General features: G+C 45.1%; 1 protein-coding gene across 5 annotated transcripts; it reads right to left on the minus strand.

Annotated features, from left to right (window-relative positions):
• LOC120656153 (WAT1-related protein At5g07050-like) lies at positions 1-6,000 on the minus strand. Of its 5 annotated transcripts, none has more exons than XM_039934181.1 (7): positions 5,652-6,000; positions 3,040-3,156; positions 2,271-2,468; positions 2,109-2,181; positions 1,922-2,023; positions 1,786-1,823; positions 1-185 (listed from the first exon to the last, which is right to left on the minus strand). In XM_039934181.1, the coding sequence occupies exons 1-7, from the start codon at positions 5,855-5,857 to the stop codon at positions 176-178; spliced, it is 744 nt and encodes a 247-aa protein (XP_039790115.1). In that variant the 5' UTR covers positions 5,858-6,000; the 3' UTR covers positions 1-175. The 5 variants fall into 5 exon arrangements, with proteins under 5 accessions (XP_039790115.1, XP_039790113.1, XP_039790116.1 ...); XM_039934179.1 differs by having other exon boundaries at positions 2,271-2,630; positions 5,652-5,998; XM_039934182.1 differs by having other exon boundaries at positions 2,271-2,638; positions 5,652-5,831.
• Positions 6,001-22,089: the final 16,089 nt, after the last annotated feature.

Below are 22,089 nucleotides of genomic sequence, written 5' to 3' on the forward strand. Positions count from 1 at the left end.
TATTTAAAAGGAGCAAAAAAAGTTGTTGCGAAAAAATAAAGTACATTATTAACGGAACAACTAAATTTATCATGTAGCGACCATTAAAACATAAAATGTTGCCACAAAAAATATCTGCAGGACATCCCATGGGGGGCATATGCGGAGGGCATAACTTTACAACCTTCTTATGATTTCAGAAATACCTAAAAAAATATGAAAAAAATAATCATGAATAAAGAATCATGTAGCAAAAAAATCACTAAGAATGTGGAAAAAATTGTCCAAAAATTTACAGAAAAAATAGATATTCATGAAAAAAAGTAAGGGAAAAAAGAGTAGGAAAAAAAGAAATAAAATATAAAATTTGATGAAAACATTTTGATGACAAAAAGTAATATTAAAAAATTATTTTTTAGCATATATATGTTATGAAGAAAATGCAATTTAGTAGAAAAAATAATAAGACTTTTGTCAAAAATTTGAAAAGAAAAGTTTGAAAAATTATGTGATTTACCCTAATCAGTTGGACAGGGTACTGGAAAATTGACCTGACTGGCCCTAATTAGTTTCGACGAGTATGGTAGGTTGAAATAAATGGCTCTAATCAATTGGGACAGGTACGACTAGTTGAAAATGACTAACCCTAATCAGTTGTGACGAGTATGATTAGTAGAAAATGACTGACCCTAATCAGTTGGGACGAGTATGATTAGTTGAAAATGACTGACCCTAATCAATTGGGACGAGTATGAAAAGAATTATGTGAATTACACTAATCAGTTGGACAGGGTATTGGCAGATTGACGTGACTGGCCCTAATCAGTTTCAACAAGTGTGTCAAGTAGTAATGAATGGCGCTAATCAGTTGGGACGAGTATGAAAAAGATGACGTGAATTACACTAATCAGTTGGACAAGGTATTGGCAAATTAACGTAAATGGCCCTAATCAGTTTCAACAAGTGTGTCAAGTTGTAATGAATTGCCCTAATCAGTTGGGACGAGTATAATTAGTTGAAAAATAACTGACCCTAATCAGTTGGGACGAGTATGATTAGTTGAAAATGACTGACCCTAATCAATTGGGACGAGTATGGAAAGGATGATGTGATTTACCCTAATCAGTTGGACAGGGTACTGGCAAATTGACGTGACTGGCCCTAATTAGTTTCGATGAGTATGGCAGGTTGAAATGAATGGCCCTAATCAATTGGGACGGGTACTACTAGTTAAAAATGACTAACCCTGACCAGTTGGGCCGAGTATGGAAAAGGATGACGTGATTTACCCTAATCAGTTGGACAGAGTATTGGCTGATTGACGTGACTGGCCCTAATTAGTTTTGACGAGTATGGCAAATTGAAATGAATGGCCATAATCAGTTGGGACGAGTATAACTAGTTGAAAATGACTAACCCTAATCAGTTGGGACAAGTATGGAAAAGGACAACATGACTGGCCCTAATTAGTTTCGACGAGGATGGCAACATGGAAATGACTAGCCCTAATAAGTTGGGTCGAGTATGACTAGTTAAAAATGAATGACCCTAATCAATTGGGTTGAGTATGGTGGAGTTACGAGATTGACCCTAATCAGTTGGGCCGGGTATGACTGATTGAAATCACTGACCCTAATCAATTAAAATGCCCTATACTCTAAAAAGACGTACACACAAGATGAATTGCTATCAGGAATGATATGCTTTAATTGACATGCTATATGTGTTTGAATTACTTAGTTACTTAAGTTGCACGCATGGTTGATGTAGACATAGGAAATTTTGCACAGAAATTTTTTTTGATACCTTTTCCTGCCTTGCACATTGTTTTCCAGAAAAATACCCTGATGAAAAAAAATACATTATAAGAAAAAACAGAGATAAAAACATACTAAAAAAATTGTCCTAATGTTAGAAAGAGAAAAAGAGGGGGTTGGCTTACATGTTGACATGCTATGTTCTTGATATCTAGTAGAACAATCTCATTATCCTCATGCGTGCAAAGATAATAGGTTAGCGATTCTCGGATTGGCTTTGCGTGTTCCTGCATGAGGCGGGTGTGGGGGTGCAGTCATAAATGAATGTAAAGATATAGAGATCGTGCTGAACACATCATGTTTGATACTTACTTGTTTGAAGTGGAAGTGAGTCTTTCCCCTGTATGACAACAGAAGTTGCATCACAAAAACACCACTGTCATTCCTGCGTGAAAAAAAAAGAAAAAGTGAGAGAAAAAATTTAGGGTGTGGGGGTGGGGGTAGCACAAACAAATAGCAGTTCTTTTTCTTAACTGGTTAACCGTGGCAATGAGATCATCAATTTTAGTTGCCTGTCTCGATCCACTTGTGTCCTTGAGAACAATGGACTTTGAATGACTAGATGATTTTGTTGGAACTTTCTTGCCACCAAGGGGGATCCCCAAGATTTGATGAACTGCACTTCCATCAATGCTGAAAGATTTACCACCAAGAAGCTTGACAGACTTAGACCTGGAATCATAATGCTTTGCCAGCCAAATTACTAGATTATTTGGAATAGATGAGCAGTTAAGAGCAACAATCGATCCAAATCCACAATCTGTGACTATCTCTTTCTGCTTTTTTGACAGTCTACCAACCAATCTAGTCATCTTCACAAGTGAAAAGTTGGAGCTGAATTTCAGAAAAAGATCATATATAGACATTAGTAAATATTATAGGGAAAAAAGTTTATGCAGAAAGATCATATAACAAAAAGAAAAAGGTTATGCAGAAAAATTTGTTGATCCAAAAAATATTATAGCGAAAAAGTTATTATATCAAACTTTGACGAAGATAAAACGTTTATGGAAAAATAATGTTTTCTAAAATAATCTTGTATAATAAAAAATTATAGGTAAATAGTTTTTTATTAACAAATTGTATGGAAGATAAAAAAATGTTTAAACAAACAAAGTTATTACAAAAAAAAACTTTGAACAAAGATTTTAAAGAAACTTATGATGAAAGGAGTTATGGAGAATAATAAATGATTTTTCATATGCAAAAGCAGGAAGTGAAAAATGTTCGGATCCTGGAGAACCTTAGTAAGACTGCAATGAGGAAAGTGAGCACAGGAGCCATGTTGGTGAAAGTTATAGCGAATATCGCATTCGTGTACTGCAGTCCGTAGAAGAAGGTGTATTGAGAGAGAGCGGCGCTGGAAAGAAGAAACGAAAAGAAATGATTGGCATAAGAATGAAAAGAAATGTTGGTGGTCTAAGAATTAAAAAAGAGCTTACAGAAATAATTGGCATAAGATGCTGCTGCTGGTCTAAGAAGGAAAAAAGAGTTTACAGAAATAATTGGCATAAGATGCTGCTACTAATAAGAAATTATCAAATTGCTATCATCAGTAACATGCATGTAAACATCAAGTTAAATTCATTGAGAAAATGGAACTGTCACGGTATAGGGAACACTCATAATCTATAATAGGGCTAATGTATAGAAGTTTAAACTAATAAAACTCCAAATAATTATAACATCAACGCACTAATGGTATACTAAAAAAATGCAACTTTTATGTGTATGATCAGATTTTATTTTCTCTTCAGTAACTATTGTATGCTTAATCTCTTATGGCAGAAGTAATTGCGTGAGCTAATTTTATACCATCAATTCCACCAGTAACACGATTTAAGTCGGAAACTAGTGAAACAGGGCAAATACGTTGGCCTTACTAGAAGAATGGCCAATCCAATTGTTTCTACAAGCTATTTATATGAACCCAACATCAAACAATAAAAACTTCTCGTAACTAGGCCATCTTATCCATCTGCCATTCATTCAAGGGTTAATTGGTACTATGCCATTACAATTCTTCCACATTTGAACCACACCACTACTTCTTAAGTAACTGTGCAGGTGTCATTACAATTCAACTGATATTGGAAATATGCCACTATGTATGCTAGATACCGGGTTGGGCCCAGTTGCAGGTGTATGGAGACGTCCCCACCCTACCGTATTTCTGTACGGACGATTTTGCCCCCCTCCTCCTCCCCCCGAGTGGATAAGGCCCTCCGGTGCTTCTCTGATCTTTGCCGCGTATCCATTCGAGCGCCCATGGCCGGCGACGCCGGCAAGGTGGGAGCCCACAGCGGCAGCGGGGAAGGCGAGGAGCCGGCCAGCCACGAACCCGATGCCTGCCCCGACCGCAAGCTTCCCGAGCCTCCGCAAGGCCGCCGCGCGCCACCGGCAACTCTCGCCCTCAGAATTCGCCGGCTACGGCCCGGGCAGGCGCCGGAGACCAAGGGGCTCACCCCGGCGGAGATGATGATGCTTTCCTCGGGACCCAGGGAGCGGTTCGCGGAAGAGCTCGACCGGCCTAGTGGCCTCGGCGGCAGCTTTCCCCACCATCTCTATCTTCTCCATCTCCGGCGGTGGTGGTGCAGTAGCCCCTCCCTCTCTGTCTTCTCTATCTCCGACTTGGCGCCGACCATGCAGCAGCGGCCCACCCGTGCGCTCCCCCGATGGCAATAGCAGCGGCATAGTGGCCCACCCGCGCGCTCGGCCGGTGGCAGCAACAGCGACGCGGTGGCCCACCCACGCGAGATTGTCCGACGGCAGCGCAGCGGCATACGGCAGCATGGCGGCCCGCACATGCGTGCTTGCCGGCCATGGAGGCTGGAGGTTGGGATCGAGCTTGCTCGGCCAGGAGACGGGACTCCGGCCAGCTAGACCGGGGCAGGCAGTCTACAGCACGCTAGGCCCGCATCGTCGCTGCACGACCAGCGAGCGGGATGCGATGGAGGTGGGGGTCGAGCAGAGCAGCGCGCATGGCTGGAGTTACGTTGGCCTGTGGGGACACGGTGGCTCGCGCTGCAGAGCGGAGCAGCGGCTGGAAACAAGGAAGAAAGTGGATGGGAGAGGGATGACAAGTGGGTCTCATGCATCATAGAGTCCGACGGAGGGAGACTAGCATGGGCAAAAGTGTCCATACTAAAGTACATTAGTTTTAGGATGCCTGAAAGTTGGCCCAATACGTCTTGGAGTGTCCATAATGGCATATTTCAAAGAAGCAAACAATTATAATGGCACTAGCACAGTTTCCTGAATAGTAATGTTGTGCTTCAAAAATGACGAAATTATAATGGCACAGCTCCAATTAACCCTTCATTCAAATGAATGCGAAGGTATTTGTAGAGCAAACAAGGCATCCCCACGTGAAAACTGTGTGTACCTTAGCTTGCGAAGTAACTCGCCGGAATGCTGTTCTGCCGGCGGCCGCATCGCGCAGCACTGGGTCCTCTACTCCGACAGATCCGCGGCTCCGATTCTCAGCGGTGTGCGCAAGGATCCGGTGCTTCGGTGAGACGATCCAGCGGCGCCCGCTAGGATCCACCCGTCCGTACTGTGTTCCTGACGCCGCACCCCACGTCACCTCTCTCTCGCTGCTAATCGCCGGACGTCGAGCCGCGCGTCCTTCGCCGTGCTCCAACCACCGCTTCCGACATCAGGACGCTTCCTCGGCTGAACCTCAACACCGCCGCCAAAGAACCGGCACGCATCAGGGCGGGGCCCCAATCCGCTTCCTAGAGGCAAGCGTCGGCGCGGGGCCGAGCTGCCTCGCCGGCGGCGGGCGGCGGACATGGGGGTAGGAAACCCTAGCGCATGCGGAGGGAAGACGGATGGACGAGAGGTGACGCGCACCTCGTAGGGCATAGAGTCATGGCGCGCGCGAACGAGGCAGACTGGGCGGTCTCCTGGCAGAAGGCGGCGGGGCTGAGCTGTCTCGGTGGCCGGCGGAGGGAGAAGCCAAATCGTCGTGCGGAATGAAAAGGAATTTGGAAATGAGAATGAGAGAAGCCGATCCCCCCCCCCGTGCCGCGCCACCTCCTCCTCCGGCGCCACGCCATCCCGCCGGCGCTGCCGCACCCCCTCCGTCCCCGGCGCCGTGCCAGCTCCGCCCCCGCCGGATCTGGGAGGAAAGGGGAGAGGGAGGGGAGGAAGGGAAAGGGATAAGGGGAAAAACAAAAAAAAGTAGAGGGGGAGCCTGTGGGGGATGGCGTGACGCACTGACGCGTGAGGAGGGGAATCAATCGTGAGTTTTGAAACTCACGGGCGACAGCAGAAGCAGCATTGGGTCCCCCATATGCGCTGCCGGAGTTGGTCGACCCGACCGTGAGTTTGGAACCTCACAGTCGACTGTAGAATCAGGATTGGGATTTCAGTAGGCTGTTCTTGCGACGGAAGCGCGAAAGATATTGGAGGCGTTGTGGCACTTGACGGGAGGTCGATCACGCCTCGACATCGAAGGTGGCAGGTTTACCGGTTTGGGCCTCAAAATCGAGCGGCGGCAGATTTGCCGATTTGGGTCTCAAAACTGGGGGCGTGTCCGGTGCAGCTAGATGGCGGTTGTGGAGGGCATGTGGCGTCATCGTAAAACTTGCGTCGAGGCGAAGCGAAGTCATGAAGACGGCGTGTCCGTCCGATGGTCCAGTAAAAACTTGGATGGTTTTACCCTTGAGGGGTATTTGAGTTGTATATTTAATGGAGGGTATTTTGATCATTGGCTAGGGCGTCTATATATAGAGAGTGGACTGGTTGAGGGAACGCACCTCTGGGCATACAACTTTTGCAATTCTTTGGTGCAGGTCCTCTCATTTATTTAGTGAGAGTTTGGGCTAGAGTTTGAGAGGGAGAGATGAGTGGATCTTTGATTTAATCTTTTTGCCATCTTAGTTTTGAGTTTACTCAAGAATGGCTTGTAATCGGACCTCGAGTAATCGAAAGATCAAATTCGTGTTCAATCTTGTGCTTCCTTGTGTTTTTCTTTTTATGCATTTTCGGATGATTTTTAGGGGAATTTTTGCTCGTCATGATTTCAGCTCGGATTCGTGAAATTGTTTGAGGGGTTTGTTGCTAGGACTTTTGTGAGCAATCTTGATATGGTTCCCCCCTTAAATCTCACACGGATTTGGCCCGACAATCCCCCTTCAAATTCCTCGCGAATCGGCTTGAATTTGAAGCTTTCTCAAATCGTGTTCTTCCCGATGTGCTCTCGGTTCATCCCAAAATTCATCATGGTTACTTGAGCTACTTGAGATATTTTTTCTAGATCTGCTAGCTCTTGTTGTGGTGCTGCTGTGGTTCGATTTGCACTTCGAATTGTTGTGCGTGGAAAGAGGAATTTGGATTTGAGATCTCGGACGTTTTCATGTGCCCGTTCTTGTTTCTTGCCTTCTCCTCTTCTTTGTTCTGCTGCAGCGCGGCGCTTGAGCAGGCGAGTGCGCGTGCTGCGCGGCGCAGGTGCGCGCGGCCCGGCGCGAGCAAGCGAACGGCAGCACGCGGAGGTGCGGCAGCGGCGGCGCTAGGCGCTTGTCACTGGCAGCGGTGCGGCCAGCAGGGGGGCTCCTATACATCAAACGGAAGATGGATAGAGTTATTACCTTCCAGCCCATTAACGGCCCACTGTTCATCTTCTCCGCCTCCGACGGCGGCCGGCGCCGTTCCCCCGCCCGGCCGTCCTCCACCCCGGCCGGCGGCTCTCGCCGCCGCGCCTTCCGCCCACCACCCGCCGCTGCCTTCGAGCTCGCCCTTCCGAACCTTCTTCTCGCCCCCGCCGCCGGCCACCGCCCACCGGGGATCCAACCCCGCCCAGCCGGCGGTGCTCCCACGCCGCCTCGCCCTCCGCCGCCGGCCGAACTACCACCACCGCCTGTCCTACCGCCGCCCCCCTGACCTCCTCTAGGTCCGCCGGCCATTGGAGCCTCCCCAACCCCCAAAAACCCGGACCCTAAAGGCCGCCGGCCTCGACCACCACCCCAGTCGGCGGCGACCTCGCCGCCGGCCGCTCCCCCAACCTCCCGCCCCCATACCCCAACCCCGAACCCTAATCCTAACACCCAACGGCGACGGCGCTCGGCGGAGGAAGGAGCCGAGCAAGAGGAGAGGAGATCGTGCGGCTCCCGTGGCCCGCACGAATCTTAAACATTGGAAGATCCAACCTCTTCCTACATTCCGAAAGATGGATAGGATTTGCGGCCAGTAGGAGGCGCGTGTGGGCTCGTGGCCAGCGAGCGGCAGGCGCGCAGGCCAGGCGAGTGCATGCGGCCCACAGCGCGGCACTCGGCCCAGGCAGGTTGCAGGGCGCACGGGCCAGGCGTGGCAGGCCATCCTGCTAGCGCGCGGCCCAGCAGGCGGCCTACGCGGGGGCGCCAGGAGCCGGCCCAGCACCAGCGCTAGGCCTGCAGGCCGAGCCCAGGGGCAGGCCATCAGCACTCGGGCCAGCTGGCTGCACTGGGCAGGCAGTCCACACAGCAGCTGGTGAGCGCAAGCAGCCCACGGCGTGGAGGCCAGCGGACCAACGGGGTGAGCAAGCATCGAGTGATCTCTGACTTGCTTTTTCTTCTCGCATGTAATTTAATTCATGCTTTAATTTATTAGTACTTGTTGTTACTAATTCCTAGAGATTTTTTTGCATGCTTAGTTTAGCTCTAGTGCTTGAAAATCTTTACGGATCTTTACATACTTGATTAGAGGACTCTTTTGTAGTGATTAGTTCTAATCTTTTTGGTGAGACCCTTGATCGGCTTGTTGGTCAAGCTTTTGCTTCCGCTTGATTTTGAGCTTTGATAATCATTGTTGAATCGCTGCATGCATAATGAAGAAACTCTTTTGCGAGTCTGATTGGAAAAGCTTTTTGGGCACTTCGTACTTCGGTGCTTCTGCTTCGTGCTGTGTTTGACTCGAGAGATTGCTTTTCACTCGCTTTCGCTTTGCGTCGAACTTTTCCTAACCGTTCGTAAGGTGAGCTCGTCACGAGTTGGCTTGTGTCACCTTGATGGTGAGAAGATGTCATGGGCAGGAATTAATGTTCGCGGCGTGAATAGTAATCCCTGCCCATGACATCTCCTCCCTCCTTTGAAGACAGCTCGCCCTCGAGCTGTGATGATCTGGTGGAGGCCACGGTTCCAAGCGCATATGTGCCCTCGGTGGCCGACGCTGAGGCGTGGCAGCATGTCCTGGAGACCTTGATTTCTTAGTATGGCCATGCAGATGCATGCCGAGGAGTTGCAGCTGATCTGCCCCCGTGGAAGAAGCGAGCCAAATCATGGAGACGCCATGCGGGGTACGAAGTGGCAACTGCGGCAGCACGGTTCTCAACTGGCTACGGATTCGAGCAGGGGCTGGATCAGCAACAACTAGGGCCTCGTGACAAGCAAGCTGATCAACCGAGACGCTGCCTTGAAGCTGCTGTTGTGCCGCCGCCGCGGAAAGTGGCCATGCCAGCGCTGCCCGTGCCTATCGCCTGGCCAAGAGTCCACGTGCTGCTGCTTGAAGCCGCACTGCCGCCTTGTCTCGCCGCAAGTTCTCCTTCAACTTCAGGAACAAGGCTTTGATCTTTGTGCAGTCTACCAGCATGTTGGCGCACAAATCTTCCATCGATGATGATGGATCACCAGCAGCAGAATGCATGATTGAAACTGAAGCTAGCTGATACCAATTGTTATGGATCTAGATCGGGATGGCCCTGGACCTCTAGGGCGCGGCTTCGACGCTGTGGTGGCGGTGCCGCGCCTCAAGAGACAGGACTTAACCCTAGATAGAGGATAACTGATATTCTCATTGCTTGATTAAAAGGGATACAATCCCACCTTATATAGATGGTTGACTTGACCCTTAAGAAACTTTGACTTAACCCTTAAGAAACTAATCTCTAAATTCAAGGAAATAATAAACCAATCTAATCTATTTTTTCCTAATATCTGAACCTTATTACTGTTCACGGCGTGAGTAGTAATTCCTGCCCATGACAGAAGAGAGGCATATTGGATTGAATTTGGGACATAGACCTTACACTCATCGAGGAGAATTTTTAAAGGGCCTCCATTCACTCCTCCCCTCTTTGGTCGCCCATCCCGGTCCTTCAAATCTCTAGATGTTTAGAGCAGAAGCCAGTTCCAGCATGTGCACTCCACCTGCAAATGGATCAGCTAGGAATAAATTTTGATTGCTGGAGTAAAACCAAAGGAACTGAAGGACAGTGTTGCATACTTCTGAAATAATGCAAGAAGGTTTTCTAGCGCCTCTGTTGATCCTCCACCGTCAAAGAAGTCCTCAACTACAGTTATCAAAAGAGTGTTTTTGATTGATGCGACGCGGGCGTCGGATGATTTCAAAGGGAGCACAGTGGAAGCCATAAAGATCACTATCTCCAAAGGCATTGTTCTTCCAAACTGTATAGATTCGGGAAGGACAAGTATAAAAAATGAGAGATGGATGCACGGTTCTTTACAAATAAAGGCAAATCCAGTGAAAATTGTAAAATGAAAAGAAAGGGAAGCAACATTTGTAGTTTCTGTATTTGAAAATAAACAGGCAATTAGCAAAATCAAGCAATTAATAGTAATAGCCACTCTCTCCCCTTGTCGACTTTTCAAGGTATTCGAGATGTAACTTTGAGTACTACTTTATTCTAACTTTGTTCCTATAGATATTAATAAAAAATCTACTCAATTTAGCATTTCTGAATGCAAATCTAGCTATGCAGCTTTCATATACGCAATTTTGATAACAAGCGTGTCAAACCCGTGCTCCCGCACAGGATAATTAGAATTTATATAAAAATAAGACTTATAGCTAATAATTATAATTATATATCTCACACTCTATTTCATCTATTAAAAATTCTAATATATACTCTAAAATATATTTATCATTATCTAGTTGCAATAGATTTCATTTTGCATCATACCTCCATGTGTGTTTGATATATATTTAATTGAACCATTTGTTTATGAATTGGTATTCTTATCGTTTCCATCATACATTAATGCATGGTGAACTCCGTCTATATTGACTGGAAGAATTTCTTGAGTCGTCTCAACATAGCCGGTCCCAAGCCCGGGCAAAGGAGGAGGGTTGTGTTAAGATTTGGCGAACCAGTGTAAAAAAAAAAGTCACTCTAATGGATATGAAATCCATAAGAAACTCGTTGGAGCGTAACCCTCTTAGCGACGCGCTACATCGGAACCCAGGTGTGGTGTTAAATGGGTAAGGGCCGGGTCGCCATCCCCCCAAGGGCGCGTCGTATCGTGACCTGGGTACGATGATAAGTGAGCAAGGGTCGGGTCATCACCTGAGTGGCGCGCTACATCTACGCCCGGGTGTAGTGAAAAATGAGCAAGGGTTTTCGCACTTCCCTCGACGGGTGCGAAGGGTAAGGAAGCTAGCCAAGCCAACTAAGATTCGTATAGATAGCTGGAACGTAGGGTCCCTAACGGGTAAGTTGCGAGAGCTAGTTGATGTTGTAATTAGAAGGTGCGTAAATATTCTATGCGTTCAGAAGACTAAATAGAAGGGTCATAAGGCGAAGGAGGTTGAGAATACTGGCTTCAAGCTTTGATACACAGGGGCAACATCGGGTAGGAATAGTGTTGGTATCTTGAATTCTTGATCGATAGGAGCCTTAAGGATGGAGTCGTAGAGGTTAGAAGATGAGACGACCGGATTATCCTGGTCCGGATGGTAGCTGGAGATTTGGCTCTGAATGTGATCAGTGCCTATGCCCCTTAGGTAGACCTTAGTGACAGCACCAAGAGGCAGTTCTGGGAAGATCTGGATAGTATGGTCAGTACCGTGCCTATCAGCGAGAAACTTTTCATAGGAGGAGATCTCAACGGCCATGTGGGTGCAACTAATGTAGGGTTCGAGCGAGTGCACGGGGGTTTTGGGTATGGTAGCAGGAGTCAAGAAGGGGAGGATGTTTTGAACTTCGCGTTGGCCTACGACTTGTTGATAGTGAATACCCTTTTTAGGAAGAGGGAATCCCATCTTGTGACCTTTCGTAGTAGACAACACTCGAGTCAGATCGACTATATCCTTCCTAGGAGGGAGGATAGACGGGATTTCTTAGATAGTAAGGTGTTACCTGGGGAGTGTGTTGTCCCTCAACACAAACTTGTGGTGGCGGATTTTCGTTTTCGGGTAGGTATCCACCGGTACAAACGTGTCCAAGACTGCGAGAACGAAGTGGTGGAAGCTTAGAGGGGAAGCAGCGCAAACGTTTAAGGAGAGGATGCTAGGTGAGGGACCTTGGGAAGAAGGAGAAGATACAGACGACATGTGGCTAAAGATGGCAACATATGTTCGGAAGGTGGCCTCAGATGTGTTTGGCGTGAGTAAGGGAGGCAAACAGGGAGGGAAAGACACCTAGTGGTGGAATGATGAGGTGCAAAGGGCTATTAAGGAGAAGAAGAAATATTTCAAGGGCCTCCACTTTGACAAGAGTACAGCCAATATCGAGGGCTATAAATTAGCGAAGAGGGCTGCAAAGCGAGCTGTGAGTGTAGCAAAGGGTAAGGCGTATGATGACTTATATCAATGGCTAGGCACGAAGGAATGGGAGAATGACATTTATAGGATGGCTAGGATCCGTGAGCGGAAGACAAGGGACATCAACCAAATTAAATGCATCAAGGATGGGACAGATCGACTTCTAGTGAAGGATGAGGAGATCAAAAGCAGATGGCGAGAGTACTTCGACAAGTTGTTTAATGGGGAGAATGAGGGGCTTACCCTTGAGTTAGATGACTCTTTTGATGATACCAACAGACGCTTTGTGAGGAGAATTCAAGAGACAGAGATTGGAGAGGCTTTGAAGAGGATGAAGAGAGGTAAAGCGATGGGCCCTGATGGCATCCCCATTGAGGTGTGGAGATGCCTAAGTGACAGAGCAATAGTTTGGTTAACTAACCTTTTTAACCTCATTTTTCGGTCAAACAAGATTCCTGAAGAATGGAGGAGAAGTATATTAGTACCGATCTTCAAAAATAAGGGAGATGTTCACAGTTGTACTAACTACCGTGTAATTAAGCTGATGAGCCATACGATGAAGCTATGGGAGAGGGTTATCGAGCACCGCCTAAGAAGAGTGACAAGTGTGACCCAAAATCAGTTTGGGTTCATGCTTGGTAGGTCGACCATGGAGGTGATTTTCTTAATACGACAATTGATGGAGAGTTATAGGGAGCAGAAGATGGACTTGCACATGGTCTTTATTGACCTCGAGAAGGCGTATGACAAAGTACCGAGAAATGTCATGTGGTGGGCCTTGGAGAAGCACAAAGTCCCAACTAAGTACATTACCCTCATCAAGGATATGTACAAGGATGCGATGATGTTTGTCCGGACATGTGATGGCGACACCACTGACTTTCCTATTACCATATGCCTACATCAGGGGTCAGCATTGAGCCCTTATTTATTTTCTTTGGTGATGGATGAGGTCACAAGAAACATACAAGGTGATATCCCTTGGTGTATGCTCTTTGCTGATGATGTGGTGCTAGTTGACGAGAGTAGGGCAGGGGTTAATAGGAAGTTAGAGCTGTGGAGATGTACGTTAGAGTTGAAAGGGTTCAGACTTAGTAGGATCAAGACCGAGTACATGATGTGCGATTTCAGCGCGACTAGGCATGAGGGTGGAGATGTTAGTCTCGATGGTCAAGTGGTGGCCCAGAAGGATACTTTTTGGTATTTAGGATCGATGCTACAAAAAGATGGCGACATTGATGAAGATGTTAGGCATAGAATCTCAACTGGCTGGTTGAAATGGCATCAAGCTTCTGGCGTCCTCTGTGACAAGAGGGTGCCACAAAAGGTAAAAGGTTAGTTCTATAGGACAACCATTCGCCCAGCGATGTTATACGGTGCTGAATGTTGGCCTACAAAAAGACAACATGTCCAACAACTGAGTGTAGCAGAGATGCGAATGTTGCGGTGGTTTTGCGGGCACACAAGAAGGGATAGAATCCGGAACGAAGTTATTCGGGAAAGGGTAGGGGTAACAACAATCGAGGAGAAACTTACCCAACATCGGTTGAGATGGTTTGGACATATCCAATGGAGGCCTCGTGAGGCGCCGGTGCGTAGTGGGATTCTAAAGCGTGTCGATAAGGTAAAGAGGGGTAGAGATAGACCTAAACTGATTTGGGACAAGTCGATTAAGAGAGACCTTAAGGATTGGAATATCTCTGAAGAGGTAGTTTTGGATAGGAGCGCTTGGAGACTAGCTATCAACGTGCCTGAACCGTGACCTTTGTGTCTTTTGGGTTTCATCTCTAACCTACCCCAACTCGTTTGGGACAAAAAAGTTACGTTGTTGTTGTTATTGTATTAATGCATGGTGACACATATCGTGGGTAGTATTTGTATATAAATAAGATATTAATAATGATAGAAATTGTAATTTAGAATTTTATCTCGGTGCACTTTAATATTTTTTATAATTATATAATTTAGATTCAAATTTAAATGTTACTTTAACTTTTAATAATGATATAATTGAATAATCTATATGCAAATTTCAAGTGTTATTTGTATTATTTTTATAATGGCATAGGTGGAGGGTTACTTTATATTTTATTTATAATAGCAGAGGTGGGTAATTTAGATAAATATTTAGATGTTGCTTTAGTCTATTTTGATAATGACAAAGGTGGATAATTTATTAGAAAAATTAACAAATTCAATGACTATTATGATTAGAGTTGTCAGATTGATGAGATGTTTCTGATTTTTATGAGAATTTCTCTATATTTTTAGAACGTCCATCAAAGATCTTAGATGACTTCACGTGGAGGCTTTAAAAGGAGTCTCAATTATTAGTTAGTAATAATAGTAAGATATCGATATACTAGTGGTCAACTTTTGAAAATTTGGTTGTGTACGGATTCTAGAAGGACAAGTAAAAAAAAGACGATGGAGTAAACAAGGCATGGTTTGCTTCAAGTAAAAGGAAGTGAAAAATCACGCTAAGATTTGTATCCTGAACAAGACTCAAAAGTGTATATGCACTTCTGCAGCGACGACGAACCTTTTTAGCTCCACCTCCCGGAGCCGGAATATCTCATCGACAGGCATACTGTCTTAATGGAAGCCCCAAGTTAATGCCGGGAAAAGATGATGTTGGGTGTTTAGTCGGTGAAATAGTTTGAGTTTGAATACTATAGCACATTTCGTTGTTATTTGATAATTAATGTCCAATCATGAATTAATTAATATCATTAGATTTATCTCGTATGAATTAGTTAGACTATATAGTTATTTATTTTTTCCAACTGTATTTAATGCTCCGTGCATGTGTTCGAAAACTGAATGTGGTATTTACTGTGCAAATAAAATTGGGAACTAAATGCTGCCTGAACTCCACAGGCGCGAGCACCCTGTCTCGTTCCTTCCCCTCCCCTCTTGACAGCAACAGTAGAGTAGGGCGAGAGGAACGGCGACTCCGCCTCCGGGGTTGATTCAGGCGGCTCCCCTCTTCTCCGGCATCCCTTCCGGCGCCGGCGAAGCGGGGGAGCGGGGAATCGACCGCTAGCTGTGAATACCTCCTAGGTAGTAGTAGATCTAGGGTGGGTTAGGTTGGCCATGGCGACGGGGTTGCTTGGCCTCTTTTGCTCCTCGGCGGCGGTGGCGGTCCGGCTTGCGAAGAGGAGGATCTCCCTCCGACGACACGTTAGCGTGGATACGCGGCTTGCTGCCTGCAGGGTCGTGGTGCCGGCGGTGTTGCTGCTGTGCTGCCAAATAAGCTTCTTCCACTTCTCCGAGGTCGTGGATGGCCGAGTCGGTGTCATCGCCGGCATCTGCTTTAGCGTTGATTTTGGGAGGTTTGTGCTCTACCTTCTTGCGAAGGGATTGGAGCTGTGCTCCCCGTGGGGGTGCTTGTTCCTCGTCGGTGGCGTCGTCGCCGGCGGCGGATCTTCTTCTAGGCTACCGTCTCTGTCTTGGAGTGGCAGCGCTAGTTCCTCTTCACGCTGGCCGCTAGCTGGTTTGGGAGGCTCTGCTTCTTCTTTTCCGACGGGTGGATCGCCGATTCTCGTTCAGCGTCTCAGATCCGTCTTGGCTGGTGCTCCGGGACAGTGGATCTTGCGGCTTCATCGAGCGTTGAGGTCTTCCGGCGGAGAAGTTGAAGTTTACAGCTTCAGTTTTGCTCCGGGTTCACAGCCGGGCGGATCGAAGGCGAGGTGGACGACGATAGGGCTCCTAGGGGCTTACTTGTAATTTTAAACTTTTTCGAGGTCTTGTTTGTAAAAGGGATGTACTATGCTCCATATTAATATATTTTCCCTTTCTAAAAAAAAAAGAACTCCACAGGCGTGTCACTTGTCATCCGTAACGCAAGACGAGTTGTTCCCAAAAAAAAACTAAGTCCTAAAACGAACAAACATGACACTGCCGAAGAAGGGGGGACTAAAAGAGGTGCAACTTTGTTCTCGTGCAGACGTGAACGCCCTACGTTCCAAATTAATAATATAATTATATTTTGACGTCTATAGTACCAAATAAATGAATCGTCAAGAAATATTTCGTATTGTTTTTTAGAGCAACTCCAGTGATAGGTTTTACTTGTTGCCTCTATTTTTTCAAGTAGGATCTCTTCCTACTTTCTGGGTTATGATTTCCACCAACTCCAGCAACCCCCCCCCCCCCCCCAAACACTGTTAGAGGAGGAGCTCATCCTCCAAGAGAAAAAAAATATACTGCTCTAAGCACAAATTTCTCGTGCTACGAGCAACCTTATAGTTCCTTATACCGTGGTCCGTGGATATTACATGTGCGAGCATATTATGGTGCTCGAGAGATATACTACTAACCCCGAACATATAAGGGGCTACTCTTTATTAAGGATAAATGCATATGTGTACACTGCTTTTGTGTCTATCTAACACTTGCTTAATTTTTCCGTGGATTCATTAATTGCGGATTCAGCTGGGAAGGCATGAGGCGCAACTCCACGAATACCTTCTAAATATAGTCGCCAATTTATGTCATTGCATTATGCATCAAGTGATCAATGTAAGGGGCAATTTTTTCACACGGAACACGAATTAGCAACGAGCCCTAAATATGTTGGTCTTCGTGAGTGGGAGAATCAGCAATACTGTTGTAACACCCCTGGTGTTAATCTTGTACATTAGCCGCTAAGCATTGCTTAATCATGGTCAAGTTTAAGCTTTGTCATTAGTGGTAATTGTGCATGCATAATTACATTTTGAATTTTATGTCATCACATGTATTCAAGTTTAATTATGTTTGCGCAATTTCTGCTAATTACAAACTAGCAATCAAAATCTAGTCCAATCTCTGTCTGAACCCCTCTTTGCGCTGAGTCTAAAATCAGCCCACTGTTGGAGAAACGCTTATCGGTACCAGCACGTTAGTGCCGGTCACAAGGGAGCCGGCACTAACGTGTATCTACAGTACACCACAGTCACTTTAGTACCGGCTATTCTCTACAGCCGGCACTAAAGTGTCACCCCCAACGGTCAACAGCCTGCCCCCTAACGGTCAGAGCCAATTTAGTGCCGGCTGGAGCCTCCAGCCGGCACTAACTTGGCATGGTGCAGGTTAGTGCCGGCTTAAAGGTCCAGCCGGCACTAACTGTCTACAGTTTGTGCCGGCTGAAATAACTGGCCGGCACTAAGTTGCCCCGTATATACTGCCCCCCACTTCTTCCCCAGCCCGACCCATCCATTTGGCCGAGCTTCTCCTCTCAACCATGGCGTGTTAGAGGGGAGGTGCTGCCCATTTTCTTCAAAATTTGTGAGGATTTCGCCCATCCAAGTGCATTAAAGGTTAGCAGCTTCTTCCACTCTTCTTTCACGGTGTTTATTCTTTTGTTTCATGCTTTCTAGGTAAAGAAAATAGTGATTTTAAGGTTGAGGAACAATGAGCATAATTTTTCAATTTGTTCATTAATTTGAATAAAATAGAATTGATTTATTGTGTTTTAGAGAAGGATTACTATATAGTTTGAGTATGACACATTTAGATTATTTTTTTTGAATTATTTCATGGGGACATGTCTATATGTTATTATGCAAAATTTTAAGGATGAGGGAAAATGAACATGATTTATCAATTTGTTCATTAATTTGAGCAAGGTAGAATTATTTGTTGTTTTTTTAGAGAAAGTTAACTATATAGTTTGACTATCACATATTTAGAATGATTTTTTCGAATTATTTCATGGTGACATGTGTATATATTATTGTGTCAATTTATTTTGCTATTTACTTTAGGTTTACTAGATAGGTGGCCTATGACACATTTACAATTTGTTTTCGAAATACTTCATAGTAACTTGTTTTGATATATGTAGAATTGATTTTTGTTTTTATACGGTAATTAATTACAGATGGACCGGCAATGGATGCACGGCAGCCGGAGCACCTCGGCGTGGATTCAGGGTTTAGATTCTTTTCTCAAGGCGGCAATGGCAAATAGGTCGCCAAAGGGTTTAATGTGTTGTCCATGCAGTATTTGCGAAAATAAAAAGGAATTCCGGAAAAGAGATACTCTATGGAATCACCTGGCCTTGAATGGATTCATGAGTAACTATACCCTTTGGACCAAGCACGGCGAAGTTGGAGTTATGATGGAAGATAATGAAGAAAATGCCGATGATGATAACAACCTTCCAGATTGGGCATGGGTTCATGAAGCAGGTGGCTTTCAAGATGAACCAATGGACGAGGGTGAAGCAAATGTTGCACAAGAGGAGCCACCTGACGAGCTAGGTCAGGCGTTACTTGATGCACAGAAAGACGGTGAGACTGTGAAGGAGGCATTAAAGTTTGAGAAGATGTTGGAGGATCACAAAAGGCCGTTGTTCCCTAGTTGCAAACCGGAGCAAAAGAAGTTGGGTACCACGCTGGAGATGCTGAAATGGAAGGCAACTAATGGTGTCACCGATAAGGGATTTGGTGAGCTATTAAAGATTGTAAAGAACATGCTTCCTGAGGGTAATGAACTGCCGTCAACAACATACGAAGCTAAAAAGATGGTTTGCCCTCTTGGATTGGACGTGCAGAAGATTCACGCATGTCCTAACGACTGCATCCTGTATCGCGGTGAATACGAGAACTTGGAAGCTTGTCCTGTTTGCAGCGCATTGCGGTATAAGATTAGGCGAGATGATCCAGGTGATGTTGATGGGCAGCCGGTAAAGAAGAGAGTTCCCGCAAAGTTGGTGTGGTACTTCCCTATAATACCACGTCTGAAGCGCTTTTTCAAAAACAAGGATAACGCTAAGTTGATGCGGTGGCACAAAGAAGACCGTAAGGAGGATCACATGATCAGACACCCAGCAGATGGGTCCCAGTGGAGAAATCTTAACCGAGAGTATCCTCAATTTGACAACAACCCAAGGAATATAAGATTTGCTCTAAGTACTGATGGAATGAATCCGTACGGTGAGTTTGGCAGCGCTCATAGTACATGGCCTGTGACCCTATGTATGTTCAACCTTCCTCCTTGGTTGTGCCTGAAGCGTAAGTTCATCATGATGCCGGTGCTTATAGAAGGGCCAAAAGAACCTGGCAACGACATTGATGTGTTCCTGCAACCCTTGATGGATGATCTATTACTACTCTGGAAAGAAGAAGGTGTACGTGTGTGGGATGAGTATAAACAGGAGTCCTTCAACCTCCGAGCTTTGCTTTTTGTATGCATCAATGATTGGCCTGCACTTGCAAAACTTTCGGGACAGTCGAACATGGGATACATGGCCTGCACCCACTGTTATGATGAGACCGATAGCATTTATTTGAAACACTGTAAGAAGTGCGTATACATGGGCCATCGTCGATTTCTTCCTACCGATCACCCCCTAAGAACCGAAGGGAAGCATTTCAAAGGAGAGCCCGAAACTCGTCCTAAGCCTCTATTCCGTAATGGAAAGCGTGTGTTCTCGATGATCAAGGATGTGAAAGTAGTATTTGGAAAGGGTCCCGGTAGGCAACCTGTTCCCAAGGATGACCAGGGACATGTTCTAATGTGGAAGAAGAAGTCTATATTATGGAACCTACCTTATTGGCAAGTCTTACAAGTTCGCAACGCAATTGATGTGATGCATCTGTCGAAGAATCTTTGCGTGAACCTACTAGGCTTCCTGGGAGTGTATGGTAAGTCAAAAGACACATTGGAAGCAAGGCGCGACATGCAACAGCTAGCTGGACGACAAGGCTTGCAACCCGAGAAGAGAGACAAAGGATGCCACTATTTAAAACCTGCCAGTTATAATCTGAGCAAAGAGGAGAAGGAAAGTATGTTCGATTGCTTGAACAGTATCAAGATCCCGTCTGGATACTCCTCAAATATACAGGGCATAATAAATGTGAAAGAGAAAAAAATCCAAAACTTGAAGTCACATGACTGTCACGTCCTGATGACACAACTACTTCCGGTTATACTGAGGGGTGTTCTACCGGAAAATGTGAGATTGGCAGTTGTAAAGCTTTGTGCGTTCATGAATGAAATTTCGCAAAAAGCAATTAATCCAAATAATCTAATAAAACTGCAGAAAGACATTGTCGAATGTCTTGTCAGCTTCGAGATGGTCTTCCCACCTTCCTTCTTCAATATTATGACACACCTTCTAGTTCATATTGTGACAGAAATAACTATCCTGGGTCCTGTTTTTCTACACAATATGTTCCCTTTCGAGAGGTTCATGGCCGTATTGAAGAAGTACGTGCGCAAACGTTCTCGCCCAGAAGGATGCATTGCTACGGGCTATGGAACAGAGGAGGTCATTGAGTTTTGCGTTGACTATCTTCCTGATCTCAATCCGATTGGGCTCCCCGTGTCACACCATGAGGGGCGACTAAAGGGAAAAGGCACACTAGGAAAGAAATGTAATATGAACATCTCTTGTAGTGAATTCAGCAAAGCAAACTTCACGGTTCTTCAGAATTCATCCAAGGTGGCTCCCTATATTGATGAGCACATGAATATTATACGGTCTGAAAATCCACAGAAGAATTTTGCTTGGATTACACGCCAACATATAAAAACTTTTGACGGCTGGTTCAGACGAAAATTATTGGGCAACAACACAGTTGATCAAGAACTTCAATGGCTGGCCAGGGGACCATCAATAACCGTCCAGCAATACCAAGGGTACGAAATCAATGGGTATACATTTTACACGAGAGCTCAAGATAAAAAAAGCACCAACCAAAACAGTGGTGTTCGTATGTGTATAGTAAACAGTAATGGAGAAAAGAACAACTACTATGGTGTCATAGAGGAGATATGGGAACTTGAATATGGACCCATAGTTGTCCCTCTGTTTCGTTGCGAATGGGTGGCTGGAGGAGGCGTAACGAAGGACCGGTATGGGATGACCATAGTCGATTTTAAAAAGATTGGATATAAAGATGAGCCATTCATTCTAGCCAAGGATGTGACACAAGTGTTCTATGTGAAGGACATGTCGAGCAAACCGAAGAAAAAGTCGGATAAGACGTCTCAAGCAGACAAGGCTGGAAATGAGCCGAAACGGCACATAGTTCTTCCAGGTAAAAGAAAAGTTGTTGGAGTCGAGAATATTTCGGACAATTCGGAAGATTATGACCAGATTGATGACCTTCCTCCATTCTCAGTTGACGTTGACCCCAGCATCCTCTTATCCAAAGAGGACACGCCTTACTTACGCCGTGATCACATCCAAGGCACTTTCATCAAAAGAAAGATTATCAATGTTCCAGTAGATAATGATGATGAGTAGTACTTTTATATAAATTATATATTGTATTTTCTCATTAAGTGATGTAATGTAACGCACCGCGTCGTATTTGTCTCAATTCTCGATACTATTCGTCCAATTAGGACACAATATCATCTTCAGATAATATTATATTTTTGCATGGTATAAATATTATTTACTTTCGCTAATTTTGCATTACTAGGAGTGTTGAAACATTAAATTACAAACAAATAATCAAGTAATTTGCGAATTGATTACATCATTGTATAGGCTATTACTGAAAAGACTTTTGAATATTTTTGCATGGATCAATCTGAAATTTTTTCGATTTATTACGAATAATAGAAACATATACATATATAAACCCTATAAGCTACACATAATTGATAATGGTTTCATATTCGTGTATTTACTTCAAAACGAAATGTTTTCAATTTATTGTGTTGATATAATTAATAATATGCTAAAAAAATTAAGATATATTTTTTTTCTATATTATTCTAATTTTTAAGCCTATTACGAATAAATTAATCAATATTAAAAGTTTATTGTAAAAGAGAATTGATAGGGCAAATTTTTTGTTCCCGCCGG

This window comes from Panicum virgatum, chromosome 1N, assembly GCF_016808335.1.
Source record: "Panicum virgatum strain AP13 chromosome 1N, P.virgatum_v5, whole genome shotgun sequence".
Taxonomy (NCBI): domain Eukaryota; kingdom Viridiplantae; phylum Streptophyta; class Magnoliopsida; order Poales; family Poaceae; genus Panicum; species Panicum virgatum.